A 22,104-nucleotide genomic window follows, 5' to 3' on the forward strand; every position below is an offset into this window, starting at 1 on the left:
TTAGCTGAGGTCAAGGTCAGGAGGAGCACTGTTTTCCAAATGCAAGATTTTAGAGTAGCTTAAGCAGCCAATTCAAAAGGGGGTAAACTGAGCTGTTCAAAAACAAAATTAAGGTTCCACGGAGAGGTGATAGGTTACCTTGGGGGTTTAAAGGTGTAACACTCCCCTCAGGAAAAGCTTAACTTCTGTCCTGGAAATGAGAGAGGGCTCCAAAGGTAGGCAAGAGTTAATGGCAGACAAGTAAACCTTTATGAAAAAGTAGGCCAACCCTGAATTAAGTTGTACAAGTATTGGAGTACTGTGTGGATGTCAAATGGAAGGGGCTGGAGTTTGGGTGTAAGACACCACATGGAAAACCTCTTCCACTTGGCTAGGTAAGACTTCCTTGGTGTTAGGTTTCCTGGCTTCTTGAAAGATTTGAACAACCTCTTCAGAAAAGTTGTGTCTTATAGGGATTAAAATCCTATCATCCAGAGTGTTAGACTGAGTGAGGTCAGATTGGGTCACAGGAGCTGCCCTTTCTGTTGGGTGATGAGATCTGGTTTTGAAGGGCTTCTACAGTAATTCCTCCTTTGGCAGATACAAAAGGAGTGGGAAACAGTGCTGTCTTGGCCAGAAACAAGAGTTTTGGATATTCCTTCTGGACCTTGAGAAGGAGCCTTGGGAGCACAGGTAAAGGGGGATATGCATAATGGAACATCCCCATCCAGTGGAAGGAGAAGGCATTTGTCCTCTAGGCTAGAGGTGATAGATTCCTTGCACAGAAAAGTGGAATCAGATGATGCTTAGAGGTGGCAAAGAGGTCTAACTGAGGAGTCCCCCATCTGAGAGTTATAGCTTGTGTTCAATGACCATTCATAAGGGCCCTCCAAGTCTCTGTTTATAGTCTGTTCTAATGAGGGGTAAAGTACACTGCTGTAATAGTAAGATTCATGTGAGAGACTAGGTGCCAGGCCTCTTGTGCTAATCTGCTGGTACGTTCTAGTGAGGGGGAAAGTACACTGCTGTAATAGTAAGATTCATGTGAGAGACTAGGTGCCAGGCCTCTTGTGCTAATCTGCACAGGGAATAGTTATCTTGTACCTCCTTGTTTATGTACCACTTCACTGTGGTGTTGTCGGTGTGCACCAGCAGTGTGCCTGGTTTCCAAAGATCTGTAGAGCTTGTAGAAGTGCTCTCATTTCCTACAAGTTGATGTTTTTTAGTACACTGGCAGGTCACGCAGCATGGACTCTGGCCTCCTGTTCAAGCCACCCATGCCCTATCTGAAGCATCTGTAAACAGGGCATGGTTGTGCAGGGCTGCAGTGAATGGCAGACCAGGTTTGACGGAAAAATGATTGCCCCACCAAAGGAGTCCTTTTTTGATGCAAGGAAGAAGGGACATGCTGGTATCAAGAGGGTGAGAGTGCTTGGACCACACTGATGTCAAATACCATTGTATTTTCCTCATGTGTAGTCTAGCGAGGGGAGGCACAGGGATGGTAGCATCTACGAGTCTCAGGATCCTGAGATCTTATCTGGCTGTGCAATGACCCTCATTGGAAAGCAGTAGGAACTCACTGGTTAGGAAGGCGGCATTCTTTTGAGGAATGGAGGCATGCACGACCATATTCAGATTGCACCCCAGAAAGGTCAGCTGGTGGGTGGGAATGAGCTGGGACTTTTTGTAATTGATGGTGAACACCAGAAGGTGCTTTAGAAGAGTGTCCCTGTTTAAAGCCTGGAGTAGAAAGTCTTCCAGGTAAGGGAAGATTTGTATGCCCTGAGTGCAGCAAAAAGCCACTACTGGAGCCAGACAATTTGTGAAAACCCTTGGAACTGTAGAACGGCCAAAGTAAAAAACTGAAAATGTCATGACCCAGTAAAGACCCTGAGAAATTTTCTGCAGGAAGGGCAGATGGGGATATGAAGATAAGCATCCTTTAGGTCTAAGGATACCAGAAAAGCTTGAAGAAGTAGGAAAGGTAGAAGAGTTTATAAGAACAGCATTTTGAGGGAGAGCTCTCTCGGTGAAGTCCAGGATGGGTCTCCATTGAACCTTTGTCCATGGGACCAGGTCCAGGAGTAAAATCCCTTTCCTGAATAGAATGGGGGACGTCTTCTGTGGTTCTCTGGGCCAGTAAGTCTTGCATGAGACAGTCCAGCAGGTGTATCTGATTGGAAGGAGGAGCAGTTATTCCCTAGAGAGTTGCGCTGCTTTCCCAAGACACAGATTAACCCTCCTTGATAGGTTCATAGGTGTGTACTAGGCTAATGGCCCTGAAGCCTTTACAAGCCTAGCCCATAGGATTACCCTGACATCATGCAGCACGACCTTAGTTTCCAGTGCCTCTGTCGAGTAGAGCCACTGGAGTGATCCCCGGGGTGAATTTTCTATTTCCCATCCACTCAAGACTTCTCTTGAAGAGGGCCACGGAGGTACTCTTGAAGAGGGCCAGTGATAATGCTCAAAACTCACTTGTCTTGAGGTTATTGCTTCCCAGACAGGAAAGGAAAATCTTTTTGAGAGGGGAGTATTGGGGTAGGGTTGGGGGGGGGGGGGAGTAGTCACAACGGTCTACTACTATACTGAGGCTTCCCAGAAGGGGTATCCCCTCAGATTTTTGGGAATCTTTTCTTAGGAATTTTCCTTTGCCTATGAGGAATTCCAGGATCTCTCTTGGTGAAGGTGGATTTTGCTAGATAATTTCTGTGGTACCTGGGAACTGTACTCAGCAGAATCTGACATCACTCTTTCATTGTCTTACTCTAGCATTGCAAAACCTTGACGTGACTTGGCAGTTTGTGACCCGAAAAGGAGAAATCTTAGACTTGAAATCTTCTGAAATAGGTTGGCCTCGTAACCAGCCATACCAAATGACAATGAACAAGTAGCAGACAACCTGGATGAGGCATCCACAACAGCAGAGCTGCATTTTACACTGTGCCTGGCTACTTGAGAAGCCCAAGTCACCAAAGACTGCATATGTTGTTTTGACTGTGCTACAATCTTTAAGCAAGATCATCACAGAGCCACAGATTCCAGCAAGTATTTGATCATTTGTGTCTGGTAGTTTATAGCTCTGAAAGTTAAGGTGGAGGAAGCATATACTTTCTTATCTCACCTGTCCATTGCTCGACTGTCATTGTCAATAGGGAGAACATTAGTGCCAGGGAGCAACTTAAAAGGTTTGTCTGAGGCCAGGGAAACTGCAGCTGGGTCTGCCACAGGGTTTTTGTAGAGGTACACGAGTTCACCAGATCTATCTGGCCTTTTTGCAGCAGGAGAGTGAGAATATGGAGCCAAATAATCAGCCTGAAAAGTACCCAAGTAAGCATCTAGCACTATAGAACTGGTAGAGGAGCAGGAGTGCCCATCTCTAATAACTTGTACTATCCCTCTTGCACGTCAGCCACTTGTCTGGACTGCCGTTCAGAATGTTTCATCATGCTTAGTAAGTTTTCTCCAAAGGAGGCTTCTTCCATGGGGGAATCTCCCTCATCTGAGAAAATCTGTTCTGGCAAATGTATCAAGGATGAGTATTCAAGAGAAATATCCAAAACCCTGTCTGGCTCCTCATTAGAGGAGGAAAAATCTATGGTCTGTTTGTATGGTGTGGCCTGAGAAGACGGAGTCACAAAAGAAGGTAGTTTCAGAGACATGCCTGCCTTCAACAGTACCTGAGAAAAATCAATCCATTCTTTCTCCCTGGACACAGAAAGGGACATCAAATGTTTGACAAGCGACCAAACAATTACAGTCCATCAGGTGCAATGACCTGCATTCGGGCTGGTGGTGAGAAAGTCTGAGGATCTTGTATGTGCATTTTACAGCCCGGCACCTACAAACTGAGGTCTCCTGGACATACGTCCTAAGAAGGTAAAGCCTGGCCGGACTTCAGCAAGCTGCAACTCAGGTGTTAAGAATAACTTCAACAGTGACTCAGTCAATACATCGGATAATGTGATTCAGACACACACAAAACTTTAAGAAATGCCCAAGTCTGGATGAATAGGGATGTGGTGATAACATTAGACTTAAAAGTTGCTTACCAGGAAATATGAAATATGTAAAAAGTAATATGTTGTGAAATTATATCATTCTGAATTTGGGCATTATCACATACAGGTTTAGGCAAGAAAGATCCAGAACTGTTCTCCAAGAATAGCCTTTCTTTGGCACTATGCACATCCTGGAATAAAACCCTTTCCCACTGGGAAGAGGGAATTTATTTTATCACTCCTTGGGACAGCATGTGATTAAGAACCTGAGGAAACAATACAGCCTGGTCCGGAGGATGAGGAATGACCCCCTTGAAAAGAGGAATTTCCTCCCACTGCCATCTGTAACTTTGATGAATGATTTTCAAACCCCATTTGTCTGAAACAATCTGTTAGAGAAAAATGGACTAAGGTGGATATATTTCCAGCCATGTAGTATACTGTCCTGGATAAAATCAGACTTGATAATCTACTTAATAATCTGGTTAAATAAGAGGTACCACATCATTATAAATTTTATTTAAAGTACATAAAGGTTACATTATTAGGACAGCTACAAAGTAGGGCAGGACTAGACAACCAAATAGCACAAAAACCACAGATAAAAAATCCACGAACGGAAAGCAAAGAGAGAACCAAACAGCAATAGCGTAAAAGCAGTTTAATTTCCGCTTTCGTCACTTGACTTCCTCAGAATGCATCAGAACACGTCAAATTCAACACTTAAATACCAAAAAGTTAATCAATGATAAAAACATTTAAGTAATGAAAAACAAATAAAACATTTACTTTAATAATAACTTAATCTCATAATCTTTGTTAATGTGCAATTTCTGGTGTTTTAAAAAACACTTAATGTTAATGGCATCGTTGATGCCAGGAGATTTATCAGAATTTAACCTCACTTGCCATACAGTTTCACGTTGCTCGAGATAATTTTTAAAATCACCCTTTCTCAAATCAGGGAACACAGTTTCCAATACAGAAAATAAAATTTTTTTAAAAAAAGGACAAACTACAGAATGCTTAAAAAGGGCATTGTTGCCATCTCTAGTTTTGATACTGTAGAGGTGTTCCCTAATCCTGGTTTTTAGGCTACGAGTCGTCATGCCGACATAAAAAGCCGGACATGACGAACATAAAGCAATGTAAACCACTCCAGTCGAATTACAGTCAACGTAGCCTTCAACCTTCAATGTTCTTTTAATAGATTCAACCATAATGTATGGACCCTCTGAAATGTATCTGCACATGTTACATGAGTGACATCTATGCATACCTGATTTGCAAATGGGGGGACGGATACGGTTTCTATTGTTAAACTCTAATAACTTTTTCAGATTGTTGTGTTTCTTAAACACAAAAGATGGACAGTCACCCAACACCTGTTGGATGTCCCTGTTACCACTAATAATCTTCCAATTGTTAGCAATAACACTTTTAATCTGGCCTCCATCTGTGCTCATGTCTAGTGCACATAAAACACCTGCCCTTCTCTCACCTCTGGAGAGTCCTACATCTTTTTTTGAAACAAAAGATGATGGATAGTCCAATAAAGGTTTGAAGGACTCGAGACGTTTCCTTAGAATCTCATCTTTAGTAATACTCAAGTCATGCTCATGGTAACCCCTTTTAATAAATAAAGAGCCTATGATACCAAACTCGTTAATCAGATCACTATATTTGCTAGTCATTCGACAAGCCCTAATGAGCTGCCCTCTAGGAATGTTCTTAACAATATGTTTTGGATGATTACTAAGAACATGCAGATAACCATTGGTGAAAGTCTCTTTGCGAAAAATCTTGCTGTGCAGCCTTAATTCAACCTCATCCCAATATAAACAAATGTCTAAAAAATTAACAGATGTTCCAAAGCTACCTTTGGTGAACTTCAAATAGTTAGAAGATGTGTTCACTTCTGCAATGAAGTAATCAATGGTGTTAACATCGCCCTCAATGATGAAAAATAAATCATCAATGTAACGACAATAAAGTTTGATGTCAAACTTTTGTTGAACACGGGGCATGATGTCAGTCTCCCAGCCTGCCATAACCAAGTTGGCAAAGGCTGGCGCAGCTGGTGAACCCATGGCAACTCCCTTCCTTTGCCTGTAGTAGTGATCCCCTAGCAGAAGGAAGTTGTTTTCCAAAATGAGCTCTAGAAACAATCTGATAATCGAAATAGCATTGTTGCTCAAATTAAGCTTCCTGTTCATTAAAAATTCACAAACAACATCAACTCCAGCTTGATGGGGAATACAAGAATATAAAGAAATAACATCAAGAGTAAACATTATATGCCTAGTGGGGTTGTAGTCAAAATCATTCAAAAACTGCCCCAATTTACTCAAAAAATGCCAGGAGTCTTTAATGAATGACTCTTCATTACTTACAACCGGCCCCAGAATGCCATCAATAACTAAAGATATACCCTCAGTGACCGAATGCGGAGATGAAACTATGGGTCTAAGGGGAGGGTCACGAAGATTCTTATGAGTCTTGGGGATCCCAAAGATCACCCCAATACGTGGTTGTTCAACCAAACAAAAGTCATATAATTCTTGACTAATGTCACTGGTCATGAATAAAGAATACAATTCTGAATGAATGAATCTAATACGACGATTAATGTCATATAGACTAATGGGCTCATATTCGTCAATGTTGTTAACAATATCTAACATCTTTTGGTGATAATCATCCTGGGTCATGATGACTATATTGCCCCCTTTATCACTTTTCATAAATCTGTAATTCTTACTCAAGACTCTTAAATTGGCAAGGGCTGATCTTTCTTCATTATTTAAATTGTGGTGAGCATTTTTCTGGTGATGCAAAACCTCTGTTATACCATTAATACACTGTTCTTCAAATATTCTCAAAGTGTGGTGTAGTTGAGGGGTGTAACTAGATGGTTTAATGAGGGACTTGTTACTCAACCTTTTTTCTGACACAGAATTCATGATGTAAACCAAGTTCAATTTCCTAATGTATTTCTTAATGTCAATAATGGTGTTACTATAGTTAGCTCTTGCAGTCGGAATAAAGCTCAACCCATATTTCAACACATTTGTCTCAATGTCAGAAAAACAATGACCAGTCAAATTAATGATGTTAAATACGTCCAGCCTCTCTTCTGCATTTACATCTCCTCCACAGAGGAGTTCGAACCTAGAAAGGTCCGACTCCTGGTTAGAACAGTGCTCCTGTTTTGATGATGATTCTTCTTCAATAAAAAAGAAGAAGAAGAGGAAGACGAAGGACCAGTCTGAGTAGTGTGAGAATCCACACTTTCTTTGTTCTTATGTCTCACAGACACCCCAGCGCTAGAAGAGTCATAGCCAGTGTCTTTCAAATTAACAAGAATAGTATTGTCACTTACTCGGTCACTGTTCTGATCAAAGCATACCTGATTGCCTCTAGAGTCACTGTCGAGAATGACATCACACGATTCAGCTCTGCTGGTAAGCAAAGGAAAATCCTGCTCGTAATTAGGGGATTTGTTGTCAAAAAAATGCTCTAAAGCACTAGAGCCAGAAAGCACTGCATTCCGGTGGGTGTTGCCCCGAGCATTGAAAGCTTGCGGGCGTTGGTGATTAACTTTAATAGTTGTGTTGTTAGCTTTAACAGCAAAATTGTTGTAAGCACTATTGCTGTTGTAGCACGCAATGTCGCGTGCAAGTTTGAGGTGCTTACGGTTGGTAACTTCCACAGTATGCTGCTCTAACTGTTCAAACAAATCACAATCTTTTAAATCACCAGCAGTAGCTTTCAGCTCCCTTTCCAAAAGACTAATCTCTTCTTTCAAAGCACTCATCTTAACACAGTTGTTGTCAATTAACAACTTTAAAAACTCAAGCCCAGCATTATTAAAGAATTTTTCCAAAACTTTAAAGAATGGAGCATTAACAGTAACACCATTTGGGCATTTAAAAAATCTCAGCCCCTTAGGAACTATACCAAGCTGAATGCAACGTAAAAAATAACAGTTCTCTAAATCCAGAGAACGATACCTTCTTAGTAGCTTAAGCAACAGTCCACGTTTGTTATTAATGTCAACGTAGTTGTTAGAAGAATCAACTTTACCTATAATGGCAAATGGATTCCTAATTCCACCCAAAAATGATTGAACCGTTCGATCCTTAGGCTGCCTAGTAGTGTTTGAACCACCTGGAACACCGGACGTCGCTTTGCGGCAATAATCCTCGTTCGGTTGGCCAACATCGATAGCTGCCTCTACAACTGTGTCCAATTCATGGAACGAAGAATCCGGACTCAGGGAATCAGCTCCATGCTTGTTAACAGACACACTAACATCACCTAACTTAGTCTGCTTGACTTCACTTCTTGCGACCAAAATCTTCAATGAACCCTGTATATCCAACAGGGTAGTAACAAGTAACTTATTCAGCGACCCGTTATCAGACGTCGGAGTACCATGAACCGACAAGTTCATAAGGGACTCTTCGCCACCTTCCGACATGGTAATAAAGAACCAAACAACCAAATAGCACAAAAACCACAGATAAAAAATCCACGAACGGAAAGCAAAGAGAGAACCAAACAGCAATAGCGTAAAAGCAGTTTAATTTCCGCTTTCGTCACTTGACTTCCTCAGAATGCATCAGAACACGTCAAATTCAACACTTAAATACCAAAAAGTTAATCAGTGATAAAAACATTTAAGTAATGAAAAACAAATAAAACATTTACTTTAATAATAACTTAATGTCATAATCTTTGTTAATGTGCAATTTCTGGTGTTTTAAAAAACACTTAATGTTAATGGCATCGTTGATGTCAAGTGACGAAAGCGGAAATTAAACTGCTTTTACGCTATTGCTGTTTGGTTCTCTCTTTGCTTTCCGTTCGTGGATTTTTTATCTGTCCATGTTGCCCAACTGAAAGAAAGGGCGTCCACTCTCCAGGCCTTTGGATGAAAGGTCCTTGAACAGAACTTTTTCAATTGATGGTTCCTGTGGGAGGCGAAGAGATCTATGTCTGGTCTTCGCCACGCTTGGATTATCTTTGTAAAAACTTGAGGATGCAACTTCCATTCGTGTGGATCTGTCATATTTCTGCTTAGATTGTCTGCCAGCGTGTTTTCCAATCCTGGCAAGTACTGTGCTTGAAGTTCGATTTGCCATTCCAGAGCCAAGTTCCAAAGCGACATGGCTAGCCTACACAGGGGGTATGAATTTGTTCCACCTTGTTTGTTTATGTACCACATTACTGTGGTGTTGTCTGTTCTTATCAATAATTGCCCTGGATGCAGGAGCTCCTTGAAAATTGTAATTGCATTTATCACTGCTAGCATTTCTTTTTGATTGATGTGAAGGTGCTTTTCCTTTTGGGACCATTTGCCCTGAATGCACCTGTCTGTCATGTGTGCCCCCCAGGCGTAGTCTGAGGCATCTGTTGTGATGACTTGATTTGCTTGAGGCTTGCAGAATGGAAGACCTGTGTTTGTTTGGCATGCTTGGGCCCACCATAGAAATTCCTTTTCCAAACATGGAATTATTGGTATTATTGTTTCCAAACTGTGGCTGAGTTGAGACCATAGGTTTTTTAGGTACCACTGAAGTTTCCTCATATGCAACTTTGCACATGGGATTAGAAGAATGCAAGATGCCATGAAGCCCAAAGCCTGCAGGATTTTCCTTGCAGTGAGCCTGGTACATTTTGCTAGTATTTTGAAGTAATGAGTTAGTTGCCCTTGTTTTTCTGGCGTAAGATAGGCCATCTGGGTGTTTGTGTCCGAGTTGGCACCCAGGAAAGTTATTTTCTGAGATGGTGTTAGCCTGGATTTGTCCTTGTTGACTGTGTATCCCAGAGAATTCAATAACCGTGTTACATAAGCCAGATGTTCCAGAAGTAGGTGCTTGTTGTCCGCTTGGATCAGGCAGTCGTCCAAATAAGGGTAAATTTGTATCCCTTGAAGTCTGCAGTAGGCAATTACTGATGCCAGGCATTTCGTGAATACTCTGGGCGCAGTAGATAAGCCAAAGGGCAATGCAGAGAATTGATAGTGGATTGAACCTGCAAGAAATCTGTGGTATCTTCTGCAGCTTTGTCTGAATGGGACATGCAGGTATGCCTCCTTGAGGTCCAATGTTACCAGCCAAAACTCCTTGCCCAGCATGGGAAGAAGCTGCTGTAATGTGAGCATCTTGAATTTTGGTACGAGTAGAAATGTGTTTAGGATGAATAAGTTCAAAATGGGTCTCCAGTCGGTTCCTTTCCTTGGTACCAGAAAAAGTCTGGAATAAAAACCTTGACCTTGTTCGTGAGTAGGTACCTCTTGAATACCTTTCATGGCCATAAGCTTTGAAATTTGTATTTGAGCCTCTGCCCTTTGATTGTGTGGCAGGTTCGGCATGCCTCTCATTTTTGGAAGAGTGTGAAAGTGAAATCTGTAGCCTCTGTTTATAATGTCCAGGGATCCATTTGTCTGTTGTGATAATATGCCAATTTCTTGTAAATAATGCCAGCTTTCCTCCCAAGGGTGCTGCCAGCTGAGACTTGCTTGGCATGGAAAGGGGGAAGTCATTGGGTTTGTTTCCTGTATTGCTGTGCACTGTCTTCGCCACCTCTTGTTGCTGGAGTTTGCCATTGTCTGCCTCTATATGATCCTTGAGGTTGTCCTCTGCCCCTTGTGCGCCTGTATCTACCTCTTTGTGGCTTGTCCGTGGCTGGAAAGGACCAGTTCTTTGCAGGCCAATTTCTGCTAAAACGTGGTGGTTGAACCTGTAGAAAAGCTTTGACAGTTTGCATAGATTTAGCTTTTTCTTCCATTTTCCGTAGTATCTCCTCAGCATTAGTACCAAATAGTACATCCTTTTGTAAAGGAGCATCTAGTAGCTTAGCTTTAACATGGTCAGGCAAGGTTTGTTCTCTAAGCCAGGCATGTCTACGAATGACTGATCCTGTCACAGCAGCTCTACTTGAGGCCTCTAGGGCATCATAGCCACATTGTAAGGTGTGTTTACCCACTTGTTCTGCACTATGCATCATATCCTGCAACTCCTTCAAATCTGGTTGTTCAGGTTGAGACATTTTATTTCTTAATTGTGATAACAGAAACTGCTGATATTTAAGCATATGGAACTGACAATTTAAGGCCCTCATGGCTAGGGTGGCAGAGGTATATACCTTTTTTCCCCACCTTTCTAAGGATCTAGACTCTCTTTCGGAAGGTAGTGGATTCTTAGCAGTAGAGGCCTTCATTCCCTTGGGGCCTTGAGAAATGGTTTCAGGGTCAGCATTATGGCTTTTGTAAAGAAATTGGTGAGAGGTAGGAACTCTGTAGTACCTATCAGGCTTGACTGGGGCAGGAGGCAGGGAATCCAGATTTAGGCAAGCCTCTGAGTAAACATCATCAAGTATGTCCAAGACAGGAGGTATCGCCAGAGGTCTGTGCTGAGGTAACAAAAGAAATTCCCTAAGTCTTTTCTTGGAATCAGAAAAGTCTTGGCCTTCCCAATGGAAGTGTTCCCTCAAGGTGTGCAAGGTTTCCCCAAAAGAGAAATCCTCTGGGGGAGATACAGAAGGAATGGACTGCTCAGCATCCGAATCTTCAAAAGGGGAGTACGAGTGTTCCTCTTCATCAGAATGTTCTGAAAAAATGGAATCCTGGTCAGAAGAGGGAGAAGCTTCCTCCACTCGGGGTCTCTTGTCTGGAGGGGGCTGGGAACCGCTGATAAGAGTAATTAAATCCTCAGCCATTTTTAGCATCTGCTTTTTAGGCAAGGGGCCTGGAGATGGGCCCTGTGCAACAGGCCTCTTGGGATGCATGGCTGATTTGGACTTGTAAAGGCCTTAATGGAGAAGGAAGAGGAGGGTCTAAAAACACCATGGGTGGAAGTGGACCTATCCACATTAGGAGACTCAACACTCACAGTGGCTTCGGTGGTTGTAGTCTGGGTAAGGGCCGAGGTACCTGCGGTCTCGGGTACAGAGGACACCACCAAAGAAGTTTCGTCGGTAGTCAGGAGCTGCGTAGGCACCTCGCTGAGAACCGGACCACGTGTAGCCGGTTGTGGTAATGGTGGAGACCGCGGGCCTCGCGTGTCGGTCTTTGTCCTTGCGTTTTTTGGACAAAACGGTAGTCGGAGTATCCAACGACATTTTATAATCAAAGGTTTTACCAAAAAAATGCTGGGCAAACTCCGCCCGACGCTTAATAGTGCATTTATTGAAAGTAGCGGAAAAGCGACAGGCCGAGACGTCGTGGTCTGGGCCTAAACAAGGTATGCAGAGGGAATGGAAATCCCTATGCGGTACTTGCTTCCCACAAGAAATACAATTGTTAACTTTGTCTGACATCGGTCTGAGGCAAGAAAAGTTTCCCCAATGGGGTACTTAGCTTTAAAGAAGACTTCGGTTTCCAATTATTTGTAATTTCAGGAGCTGGCTGACCGGCACTTGCGAACTGCTTCTGCTTCGGGCACCGCGCGGCAAAAAAGACTGAAGAATATGGCGTCGGCTGTGTCTTATATACCCCTGTCGCACTGACGTCAGGAAAGAAAGCGACGACAACCGACGCCGGACCTAGACTTTGGAATTCGGCCGACCGAGGACCAGCCTGACGGCAGAAAACCCATCTGTGATTACTGCAGCTGTATGCATGATGAACATCTGTACTATGTTCTTCGTGTTTCACTGTTGCAGTCATTACCTTTGGGTAGAATCCCAAAGCTATGGTTGGGAGGCTGAAGCTAAACAGCATTAGGTGTGGCTATAAGGCCCCGCAGAACTGCAGTGGCAAAGCCTGCCCTGGACTTAGAGTAGAGAGGTAAATGATAATGCTTTGTAAAGGTGTGAACAGAACTCCAAGTAGCAGCCTCTAGCATGTCTTTGGTTGGTACTCCTCTGAGAAAGGCTGCTGAAGTAGCTGCAGCTCTGGTGGAATGAGACCTAATGCCCTTGGGCACAGGTTTACCATGGTGTAAGTAGCAGAAACGGATGAGTGGCTTATCCACTTTGAAATTGTCTGCTTTGAAATAGCCTTTCCTTCTGATCCTGCAGCACGTCACTAGTAATTGCTCAGTTTTTCTTAGAGCTTTAGTCCTGCTCAGGTAGAATCTTAGCTGTTTGTGTACGTCTAAGGAATGCAGAATTCTCTCCCCCTTGTTCTGCAGATTTGGATAAAAGGTTGGCAGATGAATTGTTTGGTTAAGAGCCACACTGGAAACCACTTTAGGCATACATGCAGAATTTGTCCTCAGAGACACCCTGTCTGGGTAAAATATTATAAAAGGCTCTACAGCCATGAGGGCCTGTAGCTCTGAAACTCTTCTTGCTGAAGTAATTGCTAGTAGCAGAGCTGTTTTCCATAAGAACTTTATATCAGCGGTAGCAGCTGGTTCAAATGGAGGCAGGGTGGCAGCTGGTTCAAATGGAGGCAGGGTGAGCTTTTCCAACACATAACTGAGGTGCCATGCAGGTAATGGTGATCTTCTAGGAGGCCTTAAATTTTTGGCTCCTTTAAGATACTGCTTTAGTAAAGGATGAGAAAAGATTGGTGGCTCCGTATTGTAGTGAGCCGAAATGGCAGAGGCATGGATTTTAATTGATGAGAAAGATAGGCCTTTGTCAAGTATCTCAGTCAAGTATTGTAATATCTGAGGAATATTTGGTAATGCTGCATCAGTTCCTTGTGCAGGATTCCAAGCAAAGAATCGCTTCCATTTATCAGCATAAAACTTTCTAGTACTAGGCCTTCTGGCTTCCAAAATAACATCCATCACAGCTTTACTGAGAGGTGTTGTTTGTATAACTACATGATCAGCCATGCTGCCAGGTTCAGTGTCTGGAGTTGACTGTGCAGGATCTGATTGTTTTGCTGGGACAGTAGTTGAGGTTTTTGAGGTAAGGTCCAAGCTGGGTATTGAGACAAGTTCCTTAGGCTTGGGTACCAGTATTGGCAGGGCCAGTCCGGGGCAATTAGTATAATCTTTGGATTCTCTTGTCTGACTTTTAGGAGGACCTTGGGAAGAAGAGGCAGAGGAGGAAAGGCGTAAACTGTTTTTCCAACTAAAGGACAGGGCGTCCACTTTCCATGCTTGTCTGTGATAAGTCCTTGTGCAGAATCTTTTCAATTGATAATTTTGAGGAGAGGCAAATAGATCTATATCTGGGATCCCCCATTTCTTTGTTATCATGCTGAAGACTTGTGGATTTAGTTTCCACTTGTGAGGATCCATAAGGTTTCTGCTTAAATCGTCTGCCAGAGTATTTTGCTTTCCTGGCAGGAATTCAGCTTGAAGATGTATTTGGTAAGTCAAAGCTGTGTCCCACAATGCCATGGCTAATTTGCAAAGGGGGTATGAGTGTGTGCCCCCTTGCTTGTTTATATACCACATGACTGTGGTGTTGTCCATCTTTATCAGTAGTTGGCCTGAATAAAGTAAGTCCTTGAAGGCTGTCAGGGCATTTTGAACAGCTAGCATCTCTTTCTGGTTGATATGTAGATGCATTTGTTTTGGGGCCCATATGCCCTGAATGCATCTTCCTGCCATGTGGACCCCCAGGCATAATCTGATGCGTCTATTGTTAAGGTTTGGCTGGCAGGGGGTAGAGTGAAGGCCGGTCCCATGTTTTGGTGACATGCTTTGCCCACCATAGAAACTCCTGATGTAGGCAGGGAATGAGAGAAATCATTGTTTTCAGACTGTGAGAATGTTGACTCCATAAACTTTTTAGGTACCATTGAAGTTTCCTCATATGTAGTCTTGCATATGGAATCAGTAGGATTCAGGATGCCATGAAGCCCAAAGCCTGCAGAATTTGTCTTGCAGATAACTGGGTTTTTATTGCCATCAGTTTGAAGTAAGTAGTCAGTTGCCTTTGCTTGTCTGGCATGAGGTAAGCCATCTGGGCAGTTGTATTCAAGCTTGCACTCAGGAATGTTATCTTTTGTTAGGGTACCAGTTGTGATTTATTTTCGTTTATTGTGTACCCTAGGCATGTTAGAAGCCTTTTCACAAATGCCAGGTGTTGAAGAAGAATGTCTTTGTCATCCAAGTAAGAATATATTTGTACACTACTTTGTCTGCAAAATGCAATTACTGGTGCCAGGCACTTTGTAAAGACCCTGGGCGCAGTAGATAAGCCAAAGGGCAGTGCAGAGAATTGGTAATGCATTAAGCCAGCCTTGAATCGGAGGTAACTTCTGCATGATTGCCTTATTGGGACATGCAGGTATGCCTCTTTTAGGTCTAATGTCACTAGCCAAGCATTCTTGCCCAGCATGGGCAGAAGCTGCTGCAAAGTCAGCATTTTGAATTTTGGAATGTCCAGGTATGTGTTCAAAATCGATAAATCCAGTATTGGCCGCCAGGCCTTGTCCTTTCTGGGTACCAAGAACAGTCTGTAGTAAAAACCTTGTCCTTTTTCCTGTTCTGGTACTGGTTGAATGGCCCCCACATCCATGAGGGACCTAACCTGTTTCTGTGCCTCTGCCCATTGATTTTTTGGCAGATCTCACCAACTGTTTGCCATTGGCAGAGTGTGGAAATGGAATCTGTATCCCTGTGATACTATGTTTAGTACCCACTTGTCCTGGGTTATTAACTGCCAGTTTTGAGCAAAAAATGCTAATTTTCCCCCTAAGGGTGCTGCCAAAAGATAAGTGCTTGGTGTTGGCAGAGGGAAGTCATTGGGACTGTTTACTGTAGGTTTGCACTTTATCTCCTCCAGATTTGGAGGTAGAAGCGCCCCATTGCTTTGACCTGTATGAATCTTGCGCCTGATATCTGGAACCCTTAGGGTGTTTGGATTTGCCCCTTTGAGCTCTGACACAGGAAAGGACCAATTTTTTGTAAGCCAGTGTCTACTGAATCTTGGTGGCTGCACTTGTAAGAAGTCTTTTACAGTTTGCATGACTTAGCTTTGTCTTCCATTTTCTTTAAAACCTCTTCTGCCTTAATACCAAACAAAGTATCATGCTGTAAAGGTGCATCTAGCAATTTAGCTTTAACATGATCAAGCAAATTTTGTTCCTTTAGCCAGGCATGCCTCCTAATCACAGATCCAGTAACTGCAGGAAGCCTCTAAGGAGTCAAAACCACATTGCAAAGTATGCTTTCCAACCTGTTCAGCTGCATGCAATAATTCCTGCAATTCTTTATTTTCTGCACATTCAGAAATCAACATTTTCTGTTTCAGTAATCCCATAACATGTTGTTGATACTTAAGCATATGAAATTGACAGTTTAAGGCCCTGATTGCCAGGGTTGCAGATGTATAAACCTTTTTTCCCCATCTGTCCAGTGCCCTTGAATCTGTCAGAGGGGGTAGGATTTTTTGCTGTTGAGCCCTTAACTCCCTTAGGACCCTGTGAAATAGTTTCAGGATCAGCATCACGGTTTCTAAATAAAAATGTATGTGAGTCAGTGACCCTCTAATATCTGTCAGGCTTCCTGGGAGCCGGAGGTAAGGAGTCAGAGGTCAAGCTTGAGTCCGAAAACACATCATCCGCAATGTCTAAAACAGGGGAAATGGCTAAAGGCCTGTGCTGAGGCAGGAGGAGGAAATCCCTGAGCCTCTTTTTTGATTCTGAGAAATCTTGACTCTCCCAGTGAAAATGCTCCCTGAAAGTATGTAAGGTTTCTCCAAATGAATAATCCTCAGGAGGTGATGCAGATGGTATAGACTCCTCTGCATCAGAATCCTCACAGGGAGGTATAGATAATTCCTGATCAGAAGAAATAGAAACATGATCTGAAGATTCATAATCAGTGTCTTGCCTAGGCCTCTTATCTGGAGGGGGATGGGAACCCCTGATTAAGGTAATAAGGTCTTCAGTTATTTTGATCATTTGCTTTTTAGGCATAGAGGCCTGTGCACGTGGCTCATGCATCATTTTTTTAGTTTTAGAAGTTGCTTTTGCAGCTGTCGTCGGTTTAATATACAAATGTTGAGGCCTGAAAACCCCCTCAGAAGCCGGTGCCTGCTAAGCAGCTCCAGAACCATCAGAGGGAGATACATCCGTGGGTCCAATACTTTCAGTATCTTGCGGCATGCCGGACTCCACATGGGTGTCGGTAGAGGCCTGCGACTCTAAAGTAGCAGGTATCAGGGGCTGCGAAAGCACCTCACTGAGTAACGGCGAACCGGCGACTGGCTTAGGAGAAGCTTCGTCGGTTTTGGACCTCTACTGTCTCTCTCTGTCCTTTTCCTTGCATTTTTTTATGTATTCCGGTAGTCGGATTGCTATCCGATGACATTTCTGGGTAGTTAAATCTGTTTCCAAAATACTTTGAGGCAAAAATATACCGACGCTTAACAGTGCTTTGGTTAAATCTAGCACAAAACCGACAGCCAGGCACATTGTGATCAGGGCCTAGGCAAGGAATACAGTATAAATGGAAATCCTTATGAGGTATTTGCTTCCCACAAGTAATACAATTATTAACTTTTTCTGACATCGGTATGGAGCAAGAAAAAAGTTTACCCAACGGGGTACTTAGCTTTAGTGAAGACTTCGGTTCTGAAACTCAAACTCGAATATTTCAAGAGTCGGACGACCGGCACTTGCGAAATGCTTCTGCTTCGGGCAGCGTGCGGCAAGAATGACTAAAGAAAATGGCGTCGGCTGCATGTTTTATACCCCTGATGACCTGACATCATGGAAGAAGAGACAGCAACCGACGCAGGACCCAAGACATTGGAATTCAGACCGACTGAGGGCAACCTGCCAGCAGATTACCCAAATGTAATAACTGCAACAGTGAAACACAAAGAACATCAGTCTAATAATCAGTAGATAACTAGGGCAAAAAAAAAAACAAACATCTTTACTGCCACACCTGTACGCATTTCATTGTGAGTGGAGTAACTGCAGAGAACTGATACTAGGATAAAGCCAACAATAATCTCCTTTAACCAAAGGGAAAGGGTCAGCATTACTGATGGTACCAACCAAAATGTTGCTATTTTAGAGCTAGCATTACACTCTGTGGACAGTGAGGTATCTTATTCCTTTCATATTATGAAAGCAGTACCCACACATGACAAAGTTAATGACTTAAGAGCTAACAGAGCGAATGGAAGGCAGGATTGTCAAGGTGAACTCAGTCTGACAGCAGCAGTAGAAAAAAATACCATAAACACAAGAAGAATGAAATCTAGCAAACTCTACCGTAATTGGATAGGTTTCTTTCACCAGCAACAACATCTGAAGGGGGTGGCCAGCACTTTCACTTATCCAAAGACAATCAGGAGGAGAGGTTCAGATGATGGCCACTCAGGCCTGCTTCTCCAAGAGGTCTTTAACAGGTTTCCTTCCTGCATTAAGTAAATATGGTGCTAACATTTCATTTCTTTAGTAGCAGTAATGGTAGGGGTAGAGTTTCAGCATGGTTAAAAAATGTACACAGAGGCAGTGACTTTTGAGTGGATGAAATTACTCTAAACAAGGACCCCAGAGCTCCTAGCAAATTAATTTGTAAGGCAAGGCACGTAAAATCAGTTATGCAATTGTTGTAGTTGGGACTATGGAGACAAATTACAATGCACAACTTTACACAAAAACTAGCTGAGGTGCAGAAAAAGATCCCACATTATGAATGGCACATATTACAACTCAATGTACGACGCCTGCATGGTGAGGAAGTGATGAGAACTATCACAAAAATTCTTTCTTTGGAATAGCATCACCTGCAGGACTGATGCTCTAGATGTAAGAATCATCTGGTAGAGAACAGACTCAGGATTTACACCCACTTGTTACCAGGCATTATTTAAAATACTCAAGAGATACTGCAAATAGGAAAAAAGTGATATCAAAGACAGGGCAAACTCTGGTTAGATGGCAAGTAGGTTATCATACCAGAGAAAGGAAAATGAACAGCTATTTAAACAAGGTGAAGCACTTCAAACTAAACCATAAAACTCTAAAGGGGGTGCCATTTTGTCTCGCCATTTCAGCTAGCTCCCTCCGTTTGTATTTGCTTGCTATCTATGAAACAGTATGATAAAGAAACAATCCCTGGTGACTGAACGAAATGCCTTAGAAATTTGCTGAAAAGATTTCAGACTGTTCTTACCAATCCCATCTCGCGAAGCATTCTAGAATGTTGTCCATTTGTCAGCACATCCAGAAAATTGTCTGCCATGGTGCTTATATAGTTATCTGCATTATTCAAGTATTCCTGAATACTGAAACAGGAAATGGTTTAATAAGTCAGAGTTCTGCTCTTCATCACATCTCATTTAAGAATATACAGAAAAAAGGAAATTAATACACATTAAGAATAGACATGTGTCAAAGAATTACAATTAAAGGCCTAGGCAGCCACAGTTTTAAAATATCTGAAATAAAAAAAAGTTTTGTATATTTATAATTCTTATATCTTCCAATAAGGTAACCAGAAACTCTACTGGTAACACAATGTCTAAGAAACTTACAGGAAGAGTTTTGCTGCAATGATTTAACAGTCTAAAACAGTATTACTGACCTACAGTACTGTGATTTCAATGTTAGCACACTTAGTAAAATGAAAATGTTATGCCATTACGGACAGAAAGAAAAACATGTGACCCCATGGATTACCCTACCAGTTACAGTAAGTTCTAAGTGGATGAGGCTTCAATCAGTTTAAACTTGAGTACCTTCAAGTGGACAGTGTCTGCTGCTGAAAATCACTGCTGGTCCTGTTTCTATTAACATGCCAGCAATTGTGCAAACAGTGTTTTTTCCCCCAATTTTTCCATAATTGTGTGATTGTAGTTACTATATTTAAGTCAAAGGGAATAGGGTGGTTTGTCCACTTGCAAAAAATGCATTGAATAAGCAACTTTTTTAAAAACTATTTTTATTAGGTTGAAGTTTTGCTTTAGCTTTTATTTATTTTTTTTAAATCTGGGTGAAGCTTCAACCAGCTGAGACATGGGATACACAGAGGCAGCTACACTACAGTATAAATTACAAAACTCATAAGAAACAGATGTTATTTCACTTTACACTATAAGGGTAAAGGAATCTGATTTTACATTTACATTACAGTCTTTGGAAAAAAAAACATTTTCATTGAGCAAATCTACCTTTTTGCCATCATCTTTTGCCAACCCCATCCACGTTTAGTGTTACTGCCCCTACAGTTCTTTGTTTCCTTACTTAAATTTGTGTAAATGGTCTTCTATACCTTTTTTTTGTAGAAGTGGCTATCACTTCATCTGCCTAGAACTTTGATTTTCTGAATTCTCTACCAGTTTCTTTTGTTTTAATGGAGACATTTCCCCAGTCCTCACATTTCCTAAATGTCATAATGCTCTGCTTCCCTCCTGTACGATTCCACCTTGTCTGACAATCACAATGTTTTTTGTTTTTCTTTCTTTCTTTCTTTCTGACATTTTAATTAATTTCACACATAGGCCTGTTGCTTAAACAGAAGCAACATACCACTGTTAACAGGATAAAACAATCAAACTGGAGGATTGTTTCCACAAGTAGACCGCAAATGCAGAAGTGCTGGAAAAAATAGCGGATCTTGGGTATTTTTTGGGGGGAGGGATATTAAATGGCAGATTTTAAAGATTCGTTACAGACTGCTTTGACAGAAGTATTGAGGGAATTAATGACACTAGTGAAATTCTTTTGAGCTGATATACTGGATTGGAATTGCCTAGACATAGTAAGACTTACTAGCTTGATACTGCTGGAAAAAGAAAAAAAAACAATTACTAGAAAATTAAAATCAATTGGAAAGGAGATTAAGCAACTGTATGTGGGAGCTTTAGAACAGGAAAGGAACAAATTTCATATAAAGAAATGGAATTTATGGAAACATCACATGCAGAATAACATTCAAGAAGAGAAATGAGGTTTAATGGGAAGGCAGGACTTGAGCAATTTATGTAATGTTGGAATGAATGAAAATTGTTAAAAAAGGGAATATTTACGTACACTGCATAATAATAATAGAAAACACTACCATGTTTTTTTTTAACTTTACCATATCCAAACAAAAATTCAAACTTTAACCTGTAATACAAAATCTTCATCAAAATTTGCCAATTAATATTATACGCAAGTTTTCCCAATTTCTCTTACCACTGAAAATCAACCACAGAATTTTACAGTAACGGAATGCTACACAAAAGTCAAATGAACTAATACAATAACAAAATCTATATGCATTGTCTTTTTCACACAACCTACAAAAAGAACCACGTCAGACAAACAATGGGAAAGTACGTACTTCCAATAATTTTCTAAATTCATTTACAGCATTTGCTCAGTAATACTGTTTTACACTATTTCCTTATACCACTGACTAAAGGACTGCCTTTCTTCCAAAAGAAATCAGAAGCTACTGTCATCCAAATGTCTAATAAGAATTTTAGCTCCGCTCACCAAAGAAGTTCATCATCTCTTTCCCACATTCTACAAAAGGGCCTAAAACCCTACTCCCTGCTTATTCCGGATACCTAATTTTTGGATAGGCAAATCATAGGGCCTATTTCCTGATATCATTTTATGCCCCACCACCCTGCCCACAGCCTACTTTTGTTACCTCCTGGATCAGGTTAACACGTTCTGTAATTTCTGATACCTGTATGGTCATCCAGTTTCTAGTTATCAACTTTTTAGTAAGCAACAAAATAAGATAAATTAACTGCTGCAAGAGCCACGGACAGTCCTTCCTTCCCCCCTAAGAAACATAATTCAGGTATGAAGACTCTCCTTGATTGCTACCCATCATCCACTCCACCTCCTAACTATGGCCCTGCCAAATGCTGACATCCCAAAACATATGATACCATGCACCTCTTTGCCTTTAGACGAATAGTTAGGCTCCTGCATAGGAAATAATGATTAACATTTCTGAGGTTTAAACATATTTGTGTAAAAGCAACATCAAGTGAATTCCCTAAAATATCTTATCCCTGTAAAGCTTCTAGTCAGCTGACGTGTTTTAATCCATTGATTCTGAGTGCAAATTAAACCCAGTATCATTCCACATTTTTTTTTTTTTTTTTTTTTTTTTTTAACTCTTTCACTTCAACACCAAGCTATGATCAACAACTCATATCAATCCTTTGGTTATTTGATTAATTATTCACCCACTTTAAAAATCGCATAATCTCAGTGACTTTATGCTTCTCTACTTCCAGC

At 41.6% G+C, this 22,104-nt stretch overlaps 1 protein-coding gene across 1 annotated transcript in view; it reads right to left on the reverse strand.

Moving 5' to 3' along the window:
• The window catches only part of BRD7 (bromodomain containing 7), a gene marked incomplete in the record, with an annotated part of 891,907 nt that overhangs the window by 193,564 nt on the left and 676,239 nt on the right, over positions 1 to 22,104 (reverse strand). Inside the window, 1 exon segment of the mRNA XM_044081983.1 lies at positions 19,034 to 19,145. Within this exon segment, the coding sequence (XP_043937918.1) occupies positions 19,034 to 19,145 (112 nt within the window).

Source organism: Protopterus annectens, chromosome 8.part1 (genome assembly GCF_019279795.1).
Source record: "Protopterus annectens isolate FY-2018-M chromosome 8.part1, PAN1.0, whole genome shotgun sequence".
Lineage (NCBI taxonomy): Eukaryota > Metazoa > Chordata > Ceratodontiformes > Protopteridae > Protopterus > Protopterus annectens.